At 33.7% G+C, this 21,045-nt stretch overlaps 1 protein-coding gene across 1 annotated transcript; it reads right to left on the bottom strand.

Moving 5' to 3' along the window:
- Positions 1–6,109: 6,109 nt before the first annotated feature.
- Positions 6,110–20,401, bottom strand: LOC132600499 (uncharacterized). The gene is made up of 9 exons (XM_060313713.1): positions 19,985–20,401; positions 18,880–19,069; positions 18,629–18,762; positions 18,427–18,539; positions 9,092–9,332; positions 8,032–8,187; positions 7,307–7,386; positions 7,137–7,189; positions 6,110–6,424 (listed from the first exon to the last, which is right to left on the bottom strand). The coding sequence occupies exons 1-9, from the start codon at positions 20,390–20,392 to the stop codon at positions 6,252–6,254; spliced, it is 1,548 nt and encodes a 515-aa protein (XP_060169696.1). The 5' UTR covers positions 20,393–20,401; the 3' UTR covers positions 6,110–6,251.
- Positions 20,402–21,045: the final 644 nt, after the last annotated feature.

Raw genomic sequence — 21,045 nt, 5'->3', positions numbered from 1 at the left:
CTATGAGAAAATTAGTTGGAGATTTAAATTTATCAATTCCCCAAAATGCATCCAAATTGATTAATGATCTTTCGATATCCAAAATTTTGAAATAAACCTTTTTAAGAAAGCAATGAGAATTTATTGTATCTAATAAATAAATTGTATTGAATCATTTGTCCCAAAGTGTATTGAAGATTTATTGTAGTAGTATTAAATAATTTGGCCTCTTCAGGAGACTCGGTTCAGCGGGCTTCAATCTACAACAAGACTCGCAAAAACCAACTTTTTATGATGAGCCAGGGAGTATCTAGCATAGTAAGTGGGGATTCAATTGAACCCCTAACTTTCGACGCGGAGTATATATTTATGTGTAAAAAAAATATTAAAATTCTAATAAATAGTAGATATGAACCCATAACTTTAAAAATATAATGGATCAATACTAAAAATCTTAAGATTGAACCCACAGAATTTAAATCCTGAATCTGCCTCTAATTGACAATACAATAAAATATTGGGATGAGAAGCGAAGGAAATGGCTTAAGCTTCATCCTTCATTTACACCTGGGTCATCATAATGGGCCTGGGATGGTTCTTGCGAGTCTATAATGGATTGAACATAAAATAAGATAGATGAAAAGAAACAGAAAGAACTCAAAGTAGAGGGAATAAGTCGGGGATGGATTAAATGGGTGGGTATTTAAAATTGGATGGTAGCTTGCCATGTGTTCTCCATCAAAATTAAGGGCAAATTTGGGTTAAAGTATAGTGAGATGGTATATTTAGACTGAAAGTATAACGAGAGGGGTATGTTTGGACCAAAACTCAAAGGAGGAATATATTTAAACTATTTTTGATAGTACAGGGGCATATTTGGCCCTTTTCTGGAGCAACTTATTGAGTTTGCATCAGCTGGTCCATTAAGCAATAAATGTTGGGCCTCCATGCTGATAAGCCAGGCCTAAGATAGACTTAAGTCCAATTCGCAGGAATGTCCCTATTATGGGGTGGTCTTTAATTTTTGTCCGTTAAATTGATGGTCTTTAATTTTTGTTCTTCATTAGAACCTCTTGATTTCGGGTTCGAACTCCCGTTCAGTCAAAATTTTTTTAAAAAAATCACAATGCAGAGGTTTAAATTCACAAGGCAGAGTTTTACATGCAAAACTTTGCCTTGAGGCAGAATTTTGAAGGTGAGTAGAATTCTCCTGGCATTTGCTATATAATGGAGCTAGAACAAAGTGTCTCAATAAGGCATATTATTTATTACTTACATGGAAATGGAAATACACAAACAGACAGAGAAACTTAAGTAGGCCTGTTTAGTAAGGCTAGCAACCACAAATTTCACTAGGGCAGCCCATAGTGCATGGATCCTGATAAACATTCTCCTGAAAGCTCACAGATCGAAAATGCTCTTCTTCTTCATCACCATAAGAGCTTGTAGTTTTATCAATCAGTTGTTGTAGTTTGATCAGTCCATTGTTGTGAATTTGGTAGAAGAAAAAAACAAGGAAAATTTACAGCCCATAATTACCTCTAAGACTTATTTTTAGTAATAGCTATCTTTTTTAAAAAAATTATTTTTGGTAGCTTAATTATTTATCAAATTATCATCTATAACTTTTTTTGTAACTGCAGTGTATCTCCCTAAAAATAAGGTACCTCTCTCGCATTTATCCATAATCTTTTTTTTTTTTTTTAAATATTTTCTCTCAGATCTTCAATTCACAACCGTATTTTACTCCCATTATTCTTCACCATAATTATCACGATTTCTTCTTCTTCCTTATCAGTTACCCAATCTCTACAGGTAACTAATTTTCGTTATGTTTTTTGTTGTATTTCTCTTCAATTGTTCATAAATTTCATCGTCTTTACCTTCACTTTTCATTCAATTTTTTTTATATATATATTTTCAGCCATTGTTAGAGTATCTTTAACAAGCTCTAACTCTCCATTTTAATGGTGGATATTGATATTCCAAGAAAAAATACACCAGTGGCAACAAGAAAAGCAGTGGAGGATCACCAGCCAATGGTCGAAGCTCAGCCATAACAATTCGTTTGCTAAATCTCCATGGATAGGCCGAAATAAGAGAAAAATTCTTCTTATATTTGCTAATCATGTGGTGTTGTTTATCTTATGAGTAATGAAGAATAGTATTGATTATAGCAATATGATATTGTAGCATCATCTAGGAGCAAGAGAATAGGTTGTTTTTGTAAACACATCATTGATGAGAGGTGTGGAACTTCATGCCCACCAAGTGTTTGATAAAATGTTTCAATATATTTCAGTATATTTCAGTGTATCAACAAACAGTATATCTAATTTTTCAGTATATTTCAGTGTATTATTTCGCCGTATTTAAATGTATTTTTTTTTTTTTGTGTAGAGCCTATTTTTACTCCACTTTGTTTTCACGATTTTTGTATTTCAATGTATTTCTGCATTTCGTATTTCTAATTTATGAAATAATTTCTGATATATTTCATTATATTCCATTGTATATACGCATACTAACACTTTATATTTCTTAAACAATCAACCATATTTCATTGTATTCCAGCGTATATTTTTCTATATTTGAAAGTTTCAGATCTTTAGTGGTTTTTGAATTCAAAAAGTTTTGATTGTGATAAAAGTTGAGAGAAATTCGTGAGCTGTTATGGAATGCATGAAATATGGTTGATTTAATTTAACTTACCATTTAAAAAGAAAAAGAAGAATTTGTTCCAAAAATATAGCCTATTTTTACTCAACCCGATTTTGTATTTCCGTGTATTTCACTGTTTTTCAAAAAATCTATTCCATAAATAGCTCCTGATTTCACTGGAGTGTGTTTACTGTTCACTGTATTTCTCTATATTTAAAAAAAAACACAAATACACGCATTTTTAAAGAAAAATAGCTACGCTTGGTAATTTTGCATTTTATATTTATATCTAGTTAGAAGCCAATAAAAGGTAGCTATTTATGTAAGTTTCACAAAAAACAATAATCACAAGAATAATTATGGTCTGCCTTAAGGCAAAATTTTACCTGCGAAATTTTGCCTTAAGGTAGAGTTTTGAAGGCAAAATTCTTACTTAAGGCAGAGTTTCGCAGGTAAAATTCTGTCTTACATATCCAAATTCTACCTAATGAAATTTTTTTATAATTTTTAACTAAGCAGGGGTTCGAACCCTGAACCTAGGAGTTTTAGGCGAACGACAAAAATTAAAGACCAACAATTTGAGGAGCAAAAATTAAAGACCAGTGCATTTGAAGGACACTCCGCACAAGAAAATGCTGTGGATTAAGATAGCATTTGAGTCCACTTAGACGAGCTTACTTCATCTAAATGGGCTTGAATATCGGGGTTCCCGTTTTGGTTCATTATAATAAACGTGGAGCAGAAGATGTGGCTAACTGGCTATAGGGAAGGGGATCACAACGTGGATTCGAATCCTCACTAACAAGATGAAAGTTTAGGTGGCCAACCAACTGAGCTATTAAGATCCCTACGAACTTTACTAGGATTAGTTTTTAGTGAAGCAGATAAATGTGAACTTTGAATTTGGAAAAGGGTAAAAAATGCGCTTAAACTATGCAAAATTGAATGAAAATGCCATCCGTTAATAGTTTGGTGCAAAAATGTCCTTAAGTTATGCGAAATTGAACAAAACGACCCATATTGTTACTAATTGGGTAAAAAATGCCCTTTTCCTAATAAAAATATTGTTTCCTTTTATTTTTAAACACATTTTTTTAATAAAAATATTATTTTGAAAGAACTCCTTCCTTGCTTCTTTTCTTTAAAATCTCTTTAATTAATAAAAAAAAGTGGGAAGTAATCTTTTTTTTTCTTCTTAATCTCGTTTTATCAATTAAAATAAAGTTACCCCATATACTTTTTTAACCAATAATATATGTCATATATATAAGATTATAGTAACCCAATCATTAATTTTCATTTAGATAACGATAAAAAATCCTTTTCCGAATTTGAAGTAGGATAAGCATTTGGTAATATAATCCTTGGTTTTAAAGTTAAGATACAACAATCATAATGTCACAAAATGCGAAAATTTATTACATTACTTCAAATCACAAAATATCTTTAAGATATTGTCGATGGAGTTATAGTTGAGCCTTTTTTTTTCATTTTAATTTTAAAACCAAGAATTGTATCAGCAAATGCTTATCCTACTTCAATTTGGAAAAGATTAAGAAATAAAATTATTTTCTATTTTATTAGGAAAAAGAATTTTAACGTTATCTAAATGAAAACTAATGATGAGGTTACTATGATCCTATATATATGACTTATATTATCAGTTAAAAAAGCACATTGGGTAATTTTATTTTAATTGATAAGATGAGATTAAGAAGAAAAAAGATTACTTCTCATTTTTTATTAGTTAACGAGATTTAAAAAAAAAAAAAAGAAAGAAAGAAAGAAGAAATTGGTTCTTTAAAAACAATGTTTTTATATGGAAAAAAATGTGTTTAAAAAGAAAAAAAATATGTTTATTAGGAAAAGAACTTTTTGATCGATTTAAGTAACAGGGGCATTTTTGTTCAATTTCGCATAGTTTAAGGACATTTTTGGATCAAACTATTAATGAAAGACAGATTTGTTTAATTTCACATAGTTTAATGACATTTTTGACCCTTTTTGAAAAAGTACAAATAGCATGTGAGAAATGGACAATAAGTTAATAACTCATAGATAGCCAAATAAATAATCAAATATCAACTTGTATCTAAAAAAATACTAGATTTAAATGGTTTAATTAAATTATCCATGGCTAAAAGGATTGAGAACCTTGAACACAAGTACAATTATCTACAAAATTATTATCAACCAATTACTTTTTTATTACAAGAAGTAAGGCCTTAAGTTGTATCGCTTTAATTTGTTACGGCAATATCAGAAATTTGAAACGTCATTGTAATCCTCAATTGCAAACTTATATTTAATTTCACCATTGCATTATCAGCATGCTACTTCACCAATAATGATTTATCCAATATCCACTCTATTTCTATGTGTGCAATCTAATAATAATGCATGGAACAAAATCGCAAAATCCCATTACAAACTTATACTTAACCGAATAAATGGAACAAAAAATTATAGTCAAACTAGAATAGATATGATATAAATGCAAGATTTACATAAGCGCGTAATAAATTGTCACATAATAAAACCAATTGTTGCAATCTAATATTTTTCGAGGTAGTAACATTAAAGGTCACAAATTATGGGTAATGATCTCCCAACGTCTTTTTTTTTTTATATATAACAACAAGATCACCCAATTTTTCCTATATCACATCAAAAGTCACCCACTTAATATTGACAAATAAAATATGACATGACATTTAATTTAGTTCACATAGACTTTTTCCTCTTTTTTCTTAGTCCACATGGGATTAAGACCCGACCGGATCCAAACCCACAATCCAAATTAATCCTTATTAACCCTATTCAATTTGACAAAATCACGAGGGAAACTTTTTGCTCTCACAAAAAATTCAGAACTTGAAAACTACTAGTGTATTGAAGTCAAAAGCCATGAGATCTCAAAAGGGGGTTCATCTCTTCCCCACATGCATTATTTAATGCGAAAATGGACAACTATGTCAACGGTGTTGCACGGAGCATCAGAGAAACGAGGGTCCTCCTATTTTGATTAATTATTAATGTTGCCAACATATGATAGGAATACAATTTATCAGTCGGAAGGAATGACCAGACTTCAGGAACTACATTTACTTACTACCGTTAAAAAATCCTTATGGAGTTCGCCTTAGAGAAGGAAAAAGAAGACGACACGATTTCAATAAAATGATGGGCCAATTTTTTTTGGAGAGAGTTAAACACTATTATAATTAAGAGAGAATATAGCTAATGAGGGTTAATTTGGGTTTGGGTCGGGTCGAGTCTTATTGCCATGTGGACTAAGAAAAAAAAAGTCCATGTGTAAATGCATGTCAGATTTTGTTGGTCAAATATTAAGTGGGTGACTTTTAATGTGATATAGGAAAAGTTGGGTGACTTTATTGTTAAAAACAAAAAATGACTTTGGGTGATAATTACCCATAGTTGGGTAACCTTCTGTGTTACTACCTCCATTTTTTCACAAAGATGAAAACAATTGTTGCAATCAACATTTTTTTCACATTTTATGATATTGCTAATTGCGAGATTCTTCTCTTCTGCTTCAAATATGTAATTTTCATCATTAATATATACTCCAGTCATTAAGAGCAACTTCTTTATTCCTTCTTTTTTCTTTCTTTATGTTCAGGGCTTTTTTCCATGTTTAAGGCGTGGAGGTCAGCATGGTACTTTGTTATCCATCCTTCAATGATTTCAACCTCTGTGTTCCTTTGCATGATTAACCATTCTGGATCAGTTGGCTTTGCAGAAAGAATGTCTAGACAATGGTCAATGGGAACCTACAAAAAGAAAAAGAAAAAGAAGAGAAGAAATTAGAGTCAACGTATATCTACAGGAAAATAAAGCTTTTTTGGTTTTCCGCTAGGCGTTAGGTACTCATTTTGGGGCCTTGATTAGTTTGGATTCACTCCTTATTCACTCATTAAAAGGGGAAACACTCGCGTGAAGTTAACTAGTCGTCACTTTTCAACCATTGTAGTCATTTTAAGTTTCAACTGTCAAGTGTTTTAAATTCCATGACAATGGAAACTTTTAAAAGAGGATCGAGAAGTGGCCGGCATTGTTTCTACGAAACTCTCGCTATATATCAGAATTAGTAGTTGTCTCTTATTAAGGGTGGAGGGGTTCCATCCATTTCATCACAACCCTAAATCGTTTACACATGAAAAAAGTTAGTTCAATTGTCTGACAGTGTACGTACAAATTTATCCTCCATCAGTTTGATTTTTATGGGATATAGCAAATTAGTTACCGTTTTTATTAGGTCATTAATTAATATTTATCAAAAAAAAATATTATTATCTTATAAGTAGTCTGATTAAGTACATATCCTTTTCACATACATATTGAACTAAAAATGACGACTCATAATTGTATAATTCATTATTGATGTTGATTGCCTTTACTAACATTTCCTATTCTACCAAACAATAACATGAGTTCCTTTATTACTACATTTGTTCGGAAAGTAAATAATTGCATACCGTTACGTGTGTGGACAGCTCGTAGACTATGAGATATGTGTTTCAAAACCCTAAAACAGAAAGGAAAAAAAAACACAAAAAAAGATTAATTCAAGAAATAAAACGTGAAGCATGTCATGTGTCACCAATAGAAAAAGGAAAACACTTTGGAAAAGAAAAGCACGTACCCTGCACTACTATAAGGATCTCTTAGCCCATTAGAGAAGATGATGTTGCTAGCAAACTTACGAAGAATTAATTTTATGTCCTGCAAATTGACTCATGTAATTTCACATATCAAGAAAAAGCAACATGAAAAGACATACATAGTGATGAAAGGTTGTAATTATCACTAAAGATCGTGATTAGGTGATCAGGATCCTTTATTTATAACTAGAGGTCTTGGGTGGAGCGTTGAGAATGGAGTTGCGCCTTTGATAGGAAGCATTTTAACCTCAAAGTGAAATTATCTGGCAATGTTTGCTCGGACTCACCAAAAATATTGTCGCACTCGTGTTTAGATCCTTCAAAAATACAGTATTACTTTCGGAGGATCCGACACGCATCCGTCAACATTTTGAAGAAGTCCGAGCTACATAGCTTCCTAGAAACGAACCCGCATTAATCGAATCTCAAAAAGAGTATTGAAGTTAAGAAAAACAAATATCCGATGAACTTTTTTTGAAAAATATCCGTCGAAGATATGAAATTAGCTCCCGACGAGTAAATTTCTGACGGACCTTCCTCGAAAATTTCCGTCAGAAAGTCTCTTAGCTTGTATTTAGTACTGTGTATACATATACACGTGGTTGTGCGTGCGTCAGCACGCATACCGGATGAGAAATAAGAAACTAAAAATATTGTAATTATGGCAATAAATTAAAGTGAATTGAAGTATGAAAAAGGAGTATACATGTCCTCCATAATAAGTTGTGATCCAATGTGGACGAGGTGAGACACCATACGTGCTCTTGCAATCGTTTATGAAGTCATCCAAACTAAAAGGAGCAGAAAAGAACATTGTGTCATTTTTGCCACGCCCTATAGGCATCACCATCTCACTGCATGTCTGCAAAATAATTAAACAAGTTATTGATAATTATATTTACTTCAAAATATCTATAAAATTATTTAATAAACGAAAATTTCAATTTGTGTAAAAAAATATATACAATCAGTTCAGTTTTTTATTGTATAATAATATTTGATGTTCAGGCCAGCTTGTTCGTGTCTCGACTATCCCATTGCATATCTGCTACTTCGCCATCAATGCAATAACAGATAACTTTGTCCACTAAAGCGTAGGGGATGAGAAGACATAAACTAGTGTTCTTTGTATCTACTAGAGTTTAAGCCCTGGTCTCCAGGGTTTACACCTCTTTCGATGACCACTCTATGCACACCCTTAGCTGCCCGCAATCAGGTATTTGGACCTCCCCCGGTATAGTTGTCCGGTAACTTCGCCCACTAAGATTTTGGACGGATGAGAAAAAATTATCTAGTCTTTTTTTTTTTTAAATCTTTGCCGTGATTTGAACCTTGGTCTTCAAGGTCTGCACCCACTTCATTGACCACTAAGTCACATCCCGGCCGGCAGAGACTGATCTAAGATTTGAACTTTATGAGTTTAAATTTGTAATTCTACCGCTTTCATCAAATTGTCTAGGTTCAAAATCTAGTTTCTGTACATATTTAATGACTTTTTTGACACATATATATAGCCTAAGCCAAAATGTAAAAGTTCAGATGAACCCATAGGTAATACATTGAATATGCCCCTGCGCTCACAATCAAACGATCACTTATAAGGTAATCACAAGTTAATCGATCTCTATAAACATTGATGATTTATAACGTGATAAAAATAATACCAAACCTATTATAACCTGATGTAGTGTAAAACTATATCTTTGTATATTGTCACGGCATATAGTTTAAATTCTTGAATAAATTAGTGTTTAATTATTACTTACTTGCCATTCCCATCCCAAGCTTGTTTCATCAGTGATGGGATTTGTCTTGTAACATGACAAATTTCCTTCATATGCAACAATTCCAGCATGAATACGATCAAGAACTTTACTTCCTTTTGGTGCACCATCAATTCCTCCACAAATTACTGTCACTGGGTAACTTGGTGGCGTATTATACTGAGCAACTTCTGCATATGTTGTATCTAAATAATCCTTCAACTCAAATGAATCATTCAAGTGCCTGAAATTCCAAGAAATCAAGATTAATAGATAAATATTGAACATAAATATAGAAATAAAAAGGAGAAAGGAGACAGAGTTTAAGTCATATAGACAGAGTTTAAGTCATATACATTGTCACAAGATAAATACTTATCTACAGGGTATTCATACTAAATTAACAAATATAAGATGTGTCTTTTATACATATATTTATCACTTAATCATGGTTAAGTGATATGTATTTTTACATTGATTTTTAACTTGTAAAGTTGACTTCATTAGTTTGGTGTGAACACCAGGTGGAGTAAATTTTTACCTCATCAATGCAAAAGAAAAAATGCACTATCAGAATACCAAAAGTATATCTACAAGTTAGTGCTACAACAGATAAAAGTGGTTTGTTGGTGTAAAAATTTCTTGGCGGTATTATCTACAGATAAGTTTTCTTAAAATGTGAAATTCATAATCTTGAAAATGAGATAGATTACTTGCTATAACAGATAAAAGTGACCGGATGGCGTAAAAATTTCTTACGCTGACGGTGTATATAAGTTAAATTAAATGAGAGTTATATTATATAACTTCAAATAAGTTATAAATGATTGTACTACTTGTTTTTTTTTTTGAATTTTTTGATTTTTTTTTTAAATTCAATCTAATCACCAAGGATTTGGACACCTCGAGGTGTTGGGGGTTTGGCATTGACCCCTACCTTGTATATTAATATAAGAAGAATACACGTAAGAGGGGGGCATAAACCAAAAACTTCTAAAGGAAGAGACTCATAGCTCACAGAAGCATAAAGAGCCAGTAGCTAGAGTATAGGGCACCAAAATTGACAGAGAAAGGCCCTGTCTGGTAGTGTGAATTCAGGGCGGTTCAAAGTGCCATCCTGAGTGCTTCTTAGGTCTGATCCTGAAAGAAGGAACTTGTAATCTTTCCATTCTGATAGTCCCTCTTATGTCAGGAAGAAGATCAGATTCAACTAGGAAAATCTTCTGCTCAGTTAAGGTAGTAGCCAGTTTGGAGAGTAGGTCTGCAGAATCATTCCTTTCTCTGAAGAAATGTCTGATATTGATGTGGTGTTGAGTCACTTTATCTTGAATGAGTGATATGTCCTTCTGAAATTTCAAGGGAATCTTGCATATGCCTAAGATCATATTGACAACACACAAAGAGTCTAGCTCTAAGGTTAGAGTAGTGTAGTTGTGATCACAACACCATAGAATACCTTGTAGTGCAGCCTTGACTTCTGAGAAGTTGTTGGATATAGCTTGTAAAGGTGAAGCAAACGCCATTAACAAGTGGCCGTGGTGGTCCCTGACTAATCCTCCTGCCCCAGCTTTACTTTGTCTACTCATGAAACTTCCATCAGAGTTGAGTTTCCAAGTGTTTTGATCTAGTTTGAGCCAGAGAACCATTCTACTATATAAGGGAGGTCTGTAGTGCACCACCACCTGGCACAATTTTATCCAATTCCAATTCCAATCCCATTCCATAGTGTTAAATCTCTGGCCTAAGGTAATCTTGACTTGGAAAATAATCTTTTGGCAAATTCTGAAAATGGAAAAAAATTTGTGCCCATATTCTTGATGCATCTTGCTTTCCAGATTTCCCATAAAATAATGATAGGGGTAATTTGGAGTAAAAGTTTGTGAGCACTGTTGTTGGTTTTGAAGGACCACTAATGGTTGAGAAGGTGGGGTATGCTTCTACTAGATGAAGAGACTCCCAAGGGACAAGAAAAGTACTGCCAGATTCTAGTAGAAAGGTCACTGGTGATGAAAAGGTGGGAAATAGTTTCTTGAGTAGAGGTTCTGCAGCAGCTGCAGTTGGATTGAAAATTAGGATTGAATCTTTGAATGAGGTTGTCTATAGGAAGTTTCTTTTTCATAATTCTGCAACAATGGAAAGAGATTTTGAAATGGAGGTTCTTGATCCAGATTTTGTTCATGAAAGGGGTGTGTGCTCTTCCATCCCTAAGTAGTTCATATGCAGAAGAGCATGTAAACTGGCCTTGAGGATTGGGACTCCATGTGGGAAGATATTTGTTGTGTACGACCAATATTTACAAGGGATATTTCTTGAAGAAGAGCTTGATTGACAGTATGCTGGAGAAGTTCAAAGTCCCAAGCCTGGTTATGAAAGAATTGGCAAACAAGTGTATTACCAGGTTTGGAAATGAGGTTTATCTGAGAGTATATGGGTCCATTTGGGGTCCACTTATCCCACAAAAAAAAAAACCTTGCCTTCTGAGATTTTCCAATGGATAAAAGGCTCCACAATGGTTCTGGTGTTCATGAGGTTTCTCCATATGTTTGAATTCTTAGGAATGGGGACCTTTAGATATGGGGTTGGACCTGGGGCAATACTTAGCCAATAGAAACCTAGTCCATACGTTGTTTTCCACTCTAAACCTCTACCATCTTTTTGCAGCAAATGAATGACAGATGTCTTGAAGTTTTCTAAAACCAACACCACCTTCGGAGTAGGTATAACTAAGCTTGTCCCAAGAGCTCCAATGATAATTTTTCTTGCCTTCCTTTTCCCCCCAAAAAAAGTTTGAAAAATACATTTCAATATGCTCGATAACAGTCTTATTGGGAAATAAATAGAAAGTTTGGGACTGAAGTATACGTCTAATAATGATAGCTTTTCCACCAAAGGATAGAAATTTACCTTGCCAAGCTCCTACCTTGTTTTGAACTTTGGCGATAAGATCAGAGAAGTAAGAGGTTTTCTTCACTCCAGTGTAGATGGGGCATCCCATATCCTGTCCATATTTTAATTTTTCTGTTGTGCCTTCTGGTAGTGGATTTATGGGACAGTAAGAAACTCTTGTCAATGTTAACTTCCTGTCCTGATGCCTGTTGATAGTTGTTGAGCACTTTCATAATGAACTTGATTGATCTCCTTCCCTGGCGCTGAATAAAACTATGTCATCAGCATAGCTAAGGTGGTTGATACTTGGGCCTCTAGGGTTGATGTGGAAACCATTGAAGTGAGGGTTTTCATATAGTTTGTTCAAGCTACTGGAAAGGGCCTTGGCAGCTAAGATAAACAAGGAAGGAGACAAAGGGTCACCCTGCTTCAATCCTCTAGTGGACTTAAAGAACCCAAACCTGGTACCATTAATGAGTATGGAATACCAGTTATTGGCAAGCAATCTGTAAATATAGTCCACAAAGAATTCTGAGAAGTTCATCTTTCTGAGGACAACAATAAGGAAGTGCCAAGAAATTTTGTCATAGGCTTTAGACATGTCCACCTTCATGACAATATTTCCTTTGTGATTATCCTTTCCAATCCCATGAATTATTTCTTGTGCTAGTAAAACATTTTCAGTGATCAATCTCCCTTTAACAAAGCTTGACTGGTTATCTAATATGAGTTTGGGGAGAAGAGTAGATAGTCTTGTAGAAATAATCTTGGAAATGATTTTGTTAGAAACATTACAAAGGCTAATAGGTCCCAACTGTGATAAGGTGGTAGGGGAAGAGACTTTCGGAATTAGCACAAGATTGGTATGTGTAAAGTATTTGGTAAGATGTGTGCCAGAAAAGAAGTCCTGAACGAAGTTGCACACATCCCTTTTGATAACAGTCTATGAAGCTTGATAGAAATGACCATTAAAGCCATCTGGGCCAGGGGTACTATTTGGATCAATAGAAAACGCAGCATCTCTTATTTCTTCCTCCTCTGGCATTTTGATCAGATAAGCATTGTCCTCATCAGTGATAAAAGTATCAATATTGTTTAGGATGGAAAGGTCACTATCCTGGGGAGGTTGGGAGAAAAGATCACTGAAGTGTTCTATTGCAGCATTAGCAATAGAATCCTTAGTCTCCATCTAACAACCTTGATTGTACTTGATTTTATGAATATGAGCCCTCCTCCTCTTTTCTCTGAGAACACTGTGGAAATATTTGGAACTGATATCACCCTCTTCAGCCCACTTAACTCTAGCTTTTTGCTTTAGGATAGAATCCTGAAGTTTGAGCCATTTAGTGTACTCAGCATGGGCTTTGTGGAGAGCTATTATGTTGGAATCAGTGTTGTTGGCTTTATAAACTTGCTTCAAGAGGACAATGTCATGATCATATCTTTTGATAGCATCAAACACATTTCCAATGGATTCCTTGGACCAGATACTGAGATCTTTGCCAGTTTCTTTGAGCTTCTGCTGAAGGATCCAGAAATGATTTCCATGAACTTGCTTGTTCCAGATGTTCTCAAGAATAGTGATGTAGTCCTCCTGGTTTGACCAAAAGTTAAGAAATCTGAAATATTTGATAGGATCCTGGTTGTCATTATTGGAGGTAAAGAGGAGGAGTTTATGGTCAGATCCAGTTTTGGCCCTGTGATCAACTCTATTGATCTGGTTCCATTCTCCCCATTCTTCATTAATGAAAATTCTGTCCAATCTTCTATATATTCTGTGCCTTCCCCCTCTTCCATTTCACCAACTGAAAATGCCACCATTGAAGCCAATGTCAACCATGTTACAATCATCTATGCAAGATATGAATCAACACTTCTGCCGACTCTATGGGGTACTCCTCCTTTCTGTTTATCAGCATTCATGATAGAGTTGAAGTCCCCTAAAATGGTCCAAGGCTCATTAATGGAGTTGTGAAGAGTTCTGAGTCTACTCCATAGTCTTCTTCTTTTGGCATGAGTGGACTTAGCATACACCTCGGTGACAAAGAATTTAGTGCCATTAAGTGTACCCTAGATAGTGAGTTGTTGCATACTATTGTTGAAAATAACACAGTCAAGATTATCATTCCAAAAAAACCAAACTTTGTTATTTTTGTTAGAAGCAGCTTTATCAAAACCTAGGAAAGTTCTGAAAAATTCAACATATGAAGCATCCAAGAAAGGTTCTTGTAAGACTACAAGATCCACCTTGTGAAGTCTAATAAGTTTAACTAATCTCAGACTTGCTCCTTGAGAAATCATCCCTCTAATATTCCAATTAATGACTTTAATCATTAAAATTGGTTGAGGTTTGTAATGCACCTTGATTGATCTTGGTATTGGAAGTGTTTGCATCACCGCCTTTACCTTAAGTGTTTTTTTTGTTGAAACCTCTTGGGGATAAACCTTGATTATCCACCACTCTTTTTCTTTATTTGGCAACCGGATCATCTGTTTCTTCATTTTCTTCCACCTGTTCATGGAGGCTGTTTGTCACTCCTTCATTGTCTTATTCATCACTGTCATCATAATCTTCTGTAGCACTTGCCTAATCCTCTTTGTCATCATGATGATTGCTTTGTATATCTGGTCCATGTCTGTCCATGGATTCTGATTCCTCAATTGTTTCCAGTGATCCTAGATCAACCACCAATCTTCCAGGCAGACCTTCCATGTTTAGAATATCAACTTGTCCTAAAGTGTTGGATTCCTTGACAGCTTGATGATTGCTGGAACTACATTCTTCAGTTTCTATGATACTGGCATGTTCAGCGGCAGTTAAAAGAGGTTGATCATCTCCATCTTTCTCAGTAGCAACAATTGGTCTTTCCTTATTGTTCACAATTGCTTGGTCGGAGTTATGCTTCTTGTTAGTCTTACTGGTGCTAGTATTATGTCCCTTGACCTCCACATAGTGCTTGGCTTTTGGTTTGTTCCATAACATATTCATCATGTTCATGAGTCTGGCTCTTCTACTTTGTTTCCTTCTTTTGTTTCTCTTAATTTTCCTCTGCTTTTCCTCTTCCAACTCCTCAGCAGCTTTGTTAGCTTGAGAAAATTCAGCTGTAAGGATTGGCTTTGAACTGTTTTCTATCAACAAAATGGTCTTGCTATTGTTCTTAGAGTTGGACTTAGCCTGAGGGGTGATAGACTCCTTTTGGTTTGTGGCTTTGGGGAAGCTTGGTCTTTTTTTTTTTTTTTTTTTGCTTATTATCAAGGTTGTTCTTGTACTTGTTCTCATGCTCTTTGTTTTTGTCCACCCCACTGCTTTGTCCCTTCTCAATAGATTTTTTCCTGTTGCTATTGTGTATGCCATTTACGTCATTTGTCTTTCGTTGCTCTTCAGGAATAGCAGTTGGAATCTCGGAATTATTCCTGTTTGCGGATGCTTTCCTTGCTTCAACTTTGCACTTAGAACTGTCATGGCCTTGTAATTTGCAAGTCCTGCAGTATGCAGGCACTCCTTCGTATTCTAGAACCTGATCATATCCTTTCCTTCCCACCCCTTCTTTTTCTTGACCAATAAAAATAGAACTAGGCAAATTTTGGTAAGGTCAACTTCTACTCGAACTTTTGCCATATTTGGGCTTGATTTAGTCACAGTAGCCATATCCTCCTTAAGGGGAGTTCCTACCTGAGCTAAAATCTGTTTAAGATAGTCCCAATTGTAAAGATGATACTTAAGTTGGGGTAGCAGCACCCAGATAGGAGCCAGTGGTGTTTCTTCATTGGGATCAAAATCAGGCGACCATTTAAACGTACGCATCATACTATTCGAGATAATAGACAATGTTGAAGTCACATACAAGTGAAAAATCGATGAATACGTGTCTATAATCAAACACCCCAATTTGTACTTTACCATTCTGCTGTCATGATACCATTATAGTCTAGTGAATCGAAAATTACCGTCGGAGTACCATTGTGAGTGGTTTGTTAGGCTATGACCTTGGAGCTGGGTCAATACGCGCTGGTATACCGGCCGCCGAAGTGCCCATCAGGGAGTCGCGTGAGTTCACGCGTTGAAATTGAAAGAGACGTTAGTGGCCGTTGTTATTGCTTTCCTTCACTTTATTGTACTACTTGTTACGACAAATAAAAGATAGTATAAAAGTTTCTTAGATTGTTAAGTCACTCGAAGTACATCTACAAGTAATAGCATGTTTGCCCAAGCTTATTTTTCTCCCAAAAGTACTTATTTTTTCAATAAGTGTTTATTTTAAAAAAAAAAAAAGTAAGGTGTTTATCCAAGCTTTTGAGAAAAAATAAGTGCTTTTGGGAGTAGTAAAAACAGTTTTTCAGAAGCTAAAAAAATAACTTTTGCTCAAAAATACTTTTTTGAAAATTACTTTTGAGAAAAATATACTCAGAAGTACTTTTTAAAAGCTTGGTTAAACACTAATTGCTGCTCAAAAGTACTTTTTAAATTAATTGGCCAAACACAAACTACTTTTAACCAAAAGTACTTTTTAAAATAAGTTGTTTTTATAAGCTTGACCAAACAGGCTATAAATCTCTTAAAATGAAGAATATCTACACAAAAATCTCCTTAATAGATGAGATTTATATAATCTTAGAAATAAGATAGTTTACCTACCACAAAAGATAAGGATTATTTAATGATGTAAAAATTTCTTACACGTCCAATGTAAATACTGTAACTTAAATTCTTTTAGAAATTATAGGAATTTTTACCTAGCTTAACTACCTCTAAGACTTATTTATGAATTATAACTACTATTTAATTAATTGACTATTAGTAGCTAAATGGGTTTTTTATTTACATATCATAGCTATAATAATATACACATGGTTATTTCCTCCACCCAAGCGTATTTTACGGCCGCTCTCCCCTTCATACGGTTTCTTCCTTTTTCCATTCATATTTCTCTTTCATCTCTCATATGTTTCTCTTTCTTCTAAGTGCCTTCACGCTCCAGTTATCTACAGCCAAATACAATAATGAGCAAATACTACACCCCGTTATTAGGTTGCAAAATCCACCCAAAACATGGATTGCTTTTCAAAACTCAACAATTGTAGCAATTATTTCTCCAAAAAAACAATTGGATCTCCGAATTGGTTTCAGAGATCAACCATAACCCTAATTTCAGTTATTTTTTTTAATTTGTAAGAGTTCCCAGACCCCTTTATTTCTTTTTAGATGAAAAGAAAAGGTTTTGTTTGAAACAGATACTTCGGCAATTTTTGTTTGGCGATTTATCGTAGCGGCATGTTTGTTCGGCGATTTCATCATGACGGCGGTTAAGGCGAGTTCTTCACGTTGGGATTTAGTGATGAAGACGAGTTTCTTTGATGGATCGGGTTTGTTGCCGGTCAAATCTCCGGTGTATTTTTTGTATTTTCGCCGGAGATCCAACCGGACTTGACTGTTGTTATGGAAGAGGATGGAGAGGTAGCTATTTGTATAATGTATTTCAATTTTAACTGTATTTGTATTTCAGTATATTTTCGATACATTTCAGTGTTGTTGTGGAAGGGGATAGAGAGGCAGCTATTTTGTATAGTGTATTTCAATTTAATTGTATCTGTATTCAATATACTTCGGTATATTTCAGTGTATTTCTGTCTATATTTTAATTATTTTTCTCATTGATTGTGTGTATGCCACTGTGTTTTATCTAATCTCAGTATATTTCAATGTACATGCCATTATTACGTTTACAGCAGTGTACTGGCCATTGATTGTGGGTATTTCGCTGTGTTTTTATCTAATTTTAGTATATTTCAATGTATTTGAATCTAGAGTGTTGGATCAAAGCAATTATGCTGGCCATCATTACGTTTAGAAATACAACAATGCGATCTCGAAAACAGCTGCAATAAATTTTTTTGATCCAAATATAGAGCCTAAATTTACTCTACCATGTCTCGCGTTCTTTGTATTTCCCTGTATTTCATAATATTGAAATACACGTGTTCTCTGTATTTCTCTGTATTTCATAACTAGTGTCCTATTATGGAAGTTATGCGTGATTTATGGGAAAATTTAATTTGATTTCCTAGAATTTTAAAAAAAATCTGTTCCAAAAATAGAGCCTAAATTTATTCAAAAAATAGAGCCTAAATTTAATTTGATTTGTGTAAAATATAGTTGATTTAATTTGACTTACTATTTAAAAAGGAAAAGAAGATTATATTACAAAAATATAGCCTATTTTTTCTCTCAGAATTTTTTTAAAAAAATATGTTTAAAAAATAGAGCCTAAATTTACTCTAACGTGTTTTGTATTTCGCTATATTTCACTGTATTTCAAAAATGCGAGATACAATTGAAATACAGTCAAAAACAGCTACGAATTGTAAATCTTCAACTTGTAGCTATAACTAGTTAGAAGTCATTTGTGTAAGTTTCACATATATAAAAGAGAAAGAAAAACACTACCACTTACGTGCAAGTCTTGAATTTCCGAGTGAGATAGGAAAGTCCATTTTTTCTAGAAGCAATCTTGTCAATTATTGACCATGATTTGCGTATAGTTCGGTAACAACTCTTACTCGCTTGCTGAAATAATTATAGAATTTAACTTGTTAGTTATAACAAAGTAGAAAATAAAATATACTATAAAACAATAAAGAAAAAAAAATTCTTACTTTAAAATCCTTAGACACAATCGAATAATATCCATTTTGTGGAGTGATATTATCAAAATAAAGAATAGGAGCTGATGAAGCTAAAGCACCAAGAGCTATATGAGGATACTTCATTCGAAACCACGAAGCAAGCACTACAAAAAATGAAAAAAACATTAAAAAATAGAGAAAGAATTATAATAAAATTCAAAGTTTAAATTAGCTAAAAAGACTAAAAGAAGGAAATTAAGAAGGGATTTTTTTTTTCTTCCTTCCTCCATAGGATCCTCCAATGACAATAATTGGAGAATTTTGTGCTGAGTATTTTCCTTTAATATGTAACAAAATTTCTGCATAATCTGCTATAGCTTGTTCTGAATTGAAATAACCTCTAGTATCTTTATCTTTTAGTGCTTCTTCCATTGTCCTCCCAAATGGTCTTGATTTTCCATAATACCTATGCTGAAAATAGAATGTAAAAAATAAAAAAAAATAAAAACCAAATTAAACTCTAAAGCATAAAAAATAAAAAATAAATTGATCCGATCGACTAATTGGAATTCGTGATGTGTCTGGCTCACTAAGGGAAAGCTTAGTGTCAGAGGTAGAATTTTCACTCATAAGAGTCATAATATAAAGAAGTAAATGTATAAAGAAGTCAATAGGATTCAACGTGACATATAGTATATACAATGACATAGTCTAAAATTCACCACTGGAATTCGAAATATTAAAAAAAAGTACATGAAGAAGCCAAGGAAATTCAACATATGCTATATATACATAAAAATTATAATTTCGATCTTGTATATAAAGTACAATTTTCCAGGAAAACCTTTCATTTACGGCTTTACCACCCTACCTCTGCCCTGATCAGTATATATATATATATATATATATATATATATTAAAAACAAATTACATATCTACACCAGGGGCGGAGCTAGAGGGACAGAAGGTAATTTTTTTTTTTTACGTAATATATATAGTAGATGTTGAACCCTTTAGTGAAAATTCTGCGTCCATCATTGATCTACACAGTATAATTTTTCAACCAAAAAAAATGTTAATTTGACATCCATGCATTGAACAAGGATGACTCCACTCTCATTAGGAGTTTTTCCTTCTTAGAACTCTGCAAATATAAGAGTTTAGTTATCATTCACCATAAGAAAACATGAAAAACAAAATAAAATAAGATAACTGTAATCTAGTCATAAATTTGTAATCTTGGAGGAGTTAATGTTAACCATGTTTCTTCATGTACTCATTGTTAGTTCCTTAATAAATAAGGTCGACCCCCCATCACCACGCTGGGTGAATGGTGTTAATTAAAAAAAAAATTGATATACTTGGTGGAATTAATGAATTAGTTACCTCCATGTAAACAAGGAGAGCCTTAAAATTTGGGGCAAAATCAGTGAGAAATCCAATACCAAGAATATCATTATCAATGGGAGATTCAGCACCAAGATAGGCAAAAATTGGAGTGCTCGAATTAGAACCACCCCAATACTTGGAATTAATTATGTACCTTTGCTTAAAAGTTGAATAACTTTTTGGTCCATAGTTAAAGTGATCAAGTGTTTGTTTATAATAATAAGTTTCAAATTCTTTTGGAAGATTTGAAGAAGAAGAAGAAGAAATGGTGTTAGAATTTTGAAGTTTGTTTTCAAGAAGTGGTGTGAGTCTTGGGATTTTATGGGGTTTTGAAGAAATTGAGGTTTTGGTGAAGATGAATAAGAGAAGCAAAAGAAACCATTGGAATAAGAAGAGTCTATTCATTTTCGTTGGAAAAATTAAAGACTTTGGTAGATGTTTGCTGGTGATTCTATCATTGTGGATATATTTATAAGTGTTTCACTCTACCACGTGGGCATGATTCTATGGTTTATCTAACAAAAAAAATTATTATTATTTTCCTATTTGTTGTCCGGTACTCGTTTTGAAATCCCAATCCAGATTTGTGCGGCCTAAGGTCCACTAAAAGGGAAAGTTCCCTCTATTAAGATTTTATCATTTTTCAAGGTTCGAACTCGAGACATATAATTTTGAAATAAAATTCACAAATAACCATTTTCAATCCCTATAATTGAGATTATTCAATTTATTAATATTTTGTTTAGACGTTGTTATTTAGGCAAAGTTGTTATTCGGGGCGTGACAAAGGTTGGTATCAGAGCCCTAGGTTCAAGTGTCTTTAGGGAGTATGAAACCGTGTCCAGTGGGGTCACTTTTATATGTGTGAGGGCCCCATACATATAAACAGTTGACCACCAAGACATTCAGGATTGTCTCACTTCTTTCATATTCTAGATCGTGCAGTTAGAACAGTACTTTTAGGATGTCTTTCTAATTCGTGCGTGTACGTATTTTCAGAAAATGCCTACGAAAAGGAAATACACAGAAAGGCTACAGCCACCAGCCAAGGAGCTACT

This window comes from Lycium barbarum, chromosome 6 (assembly GCF_019175385.1).
Source record: "Lycium barbarum isolate Lr01 chromosome 6, ASM1917538v2, whole genome shotgun sequence".
Taxonomy (NCBI): domain Eukaryota; kingdom Viridiplantae; phylum Streptophyta; class Magnoliopsida; order Solanales; family Solanaceae; genus Lycium; species Lycium barbarum.
The sequence above is the reverse complement of the archived record's forward strand: the minus strand, read 5'-3'. Positions and strand labels throughout refer to the sequence as shown.

What these genes read in the sequence shown, in the direction of transcription:
- LOC132600499 (XM_060313713.1), bottom strand. Translation starts at nt 20,392, where the DNA reads ATGAATAGACTCTTCTTATTCCAATGGTTTCTTTTGCTTCTCTTATTC. An exon ending in TTGTGTCTAAGGATTTTAAA is followed by an intron (nt 18,540 to 18,628) that starts GTAAGAATTTTT and finishes TAATTATTTCAG; the next exon opens with CAAGCGAGTAAGAGTTGTTA. An exon ending in GCTTGGGATGGGAATGGCAA is followed by an intron (nt 8,188 to 9,091) that starts GTAAGTAATAAT and finishes ATTATTTTGCAG; the next exon opens with ACATGCAGTGAGATGGTGAT.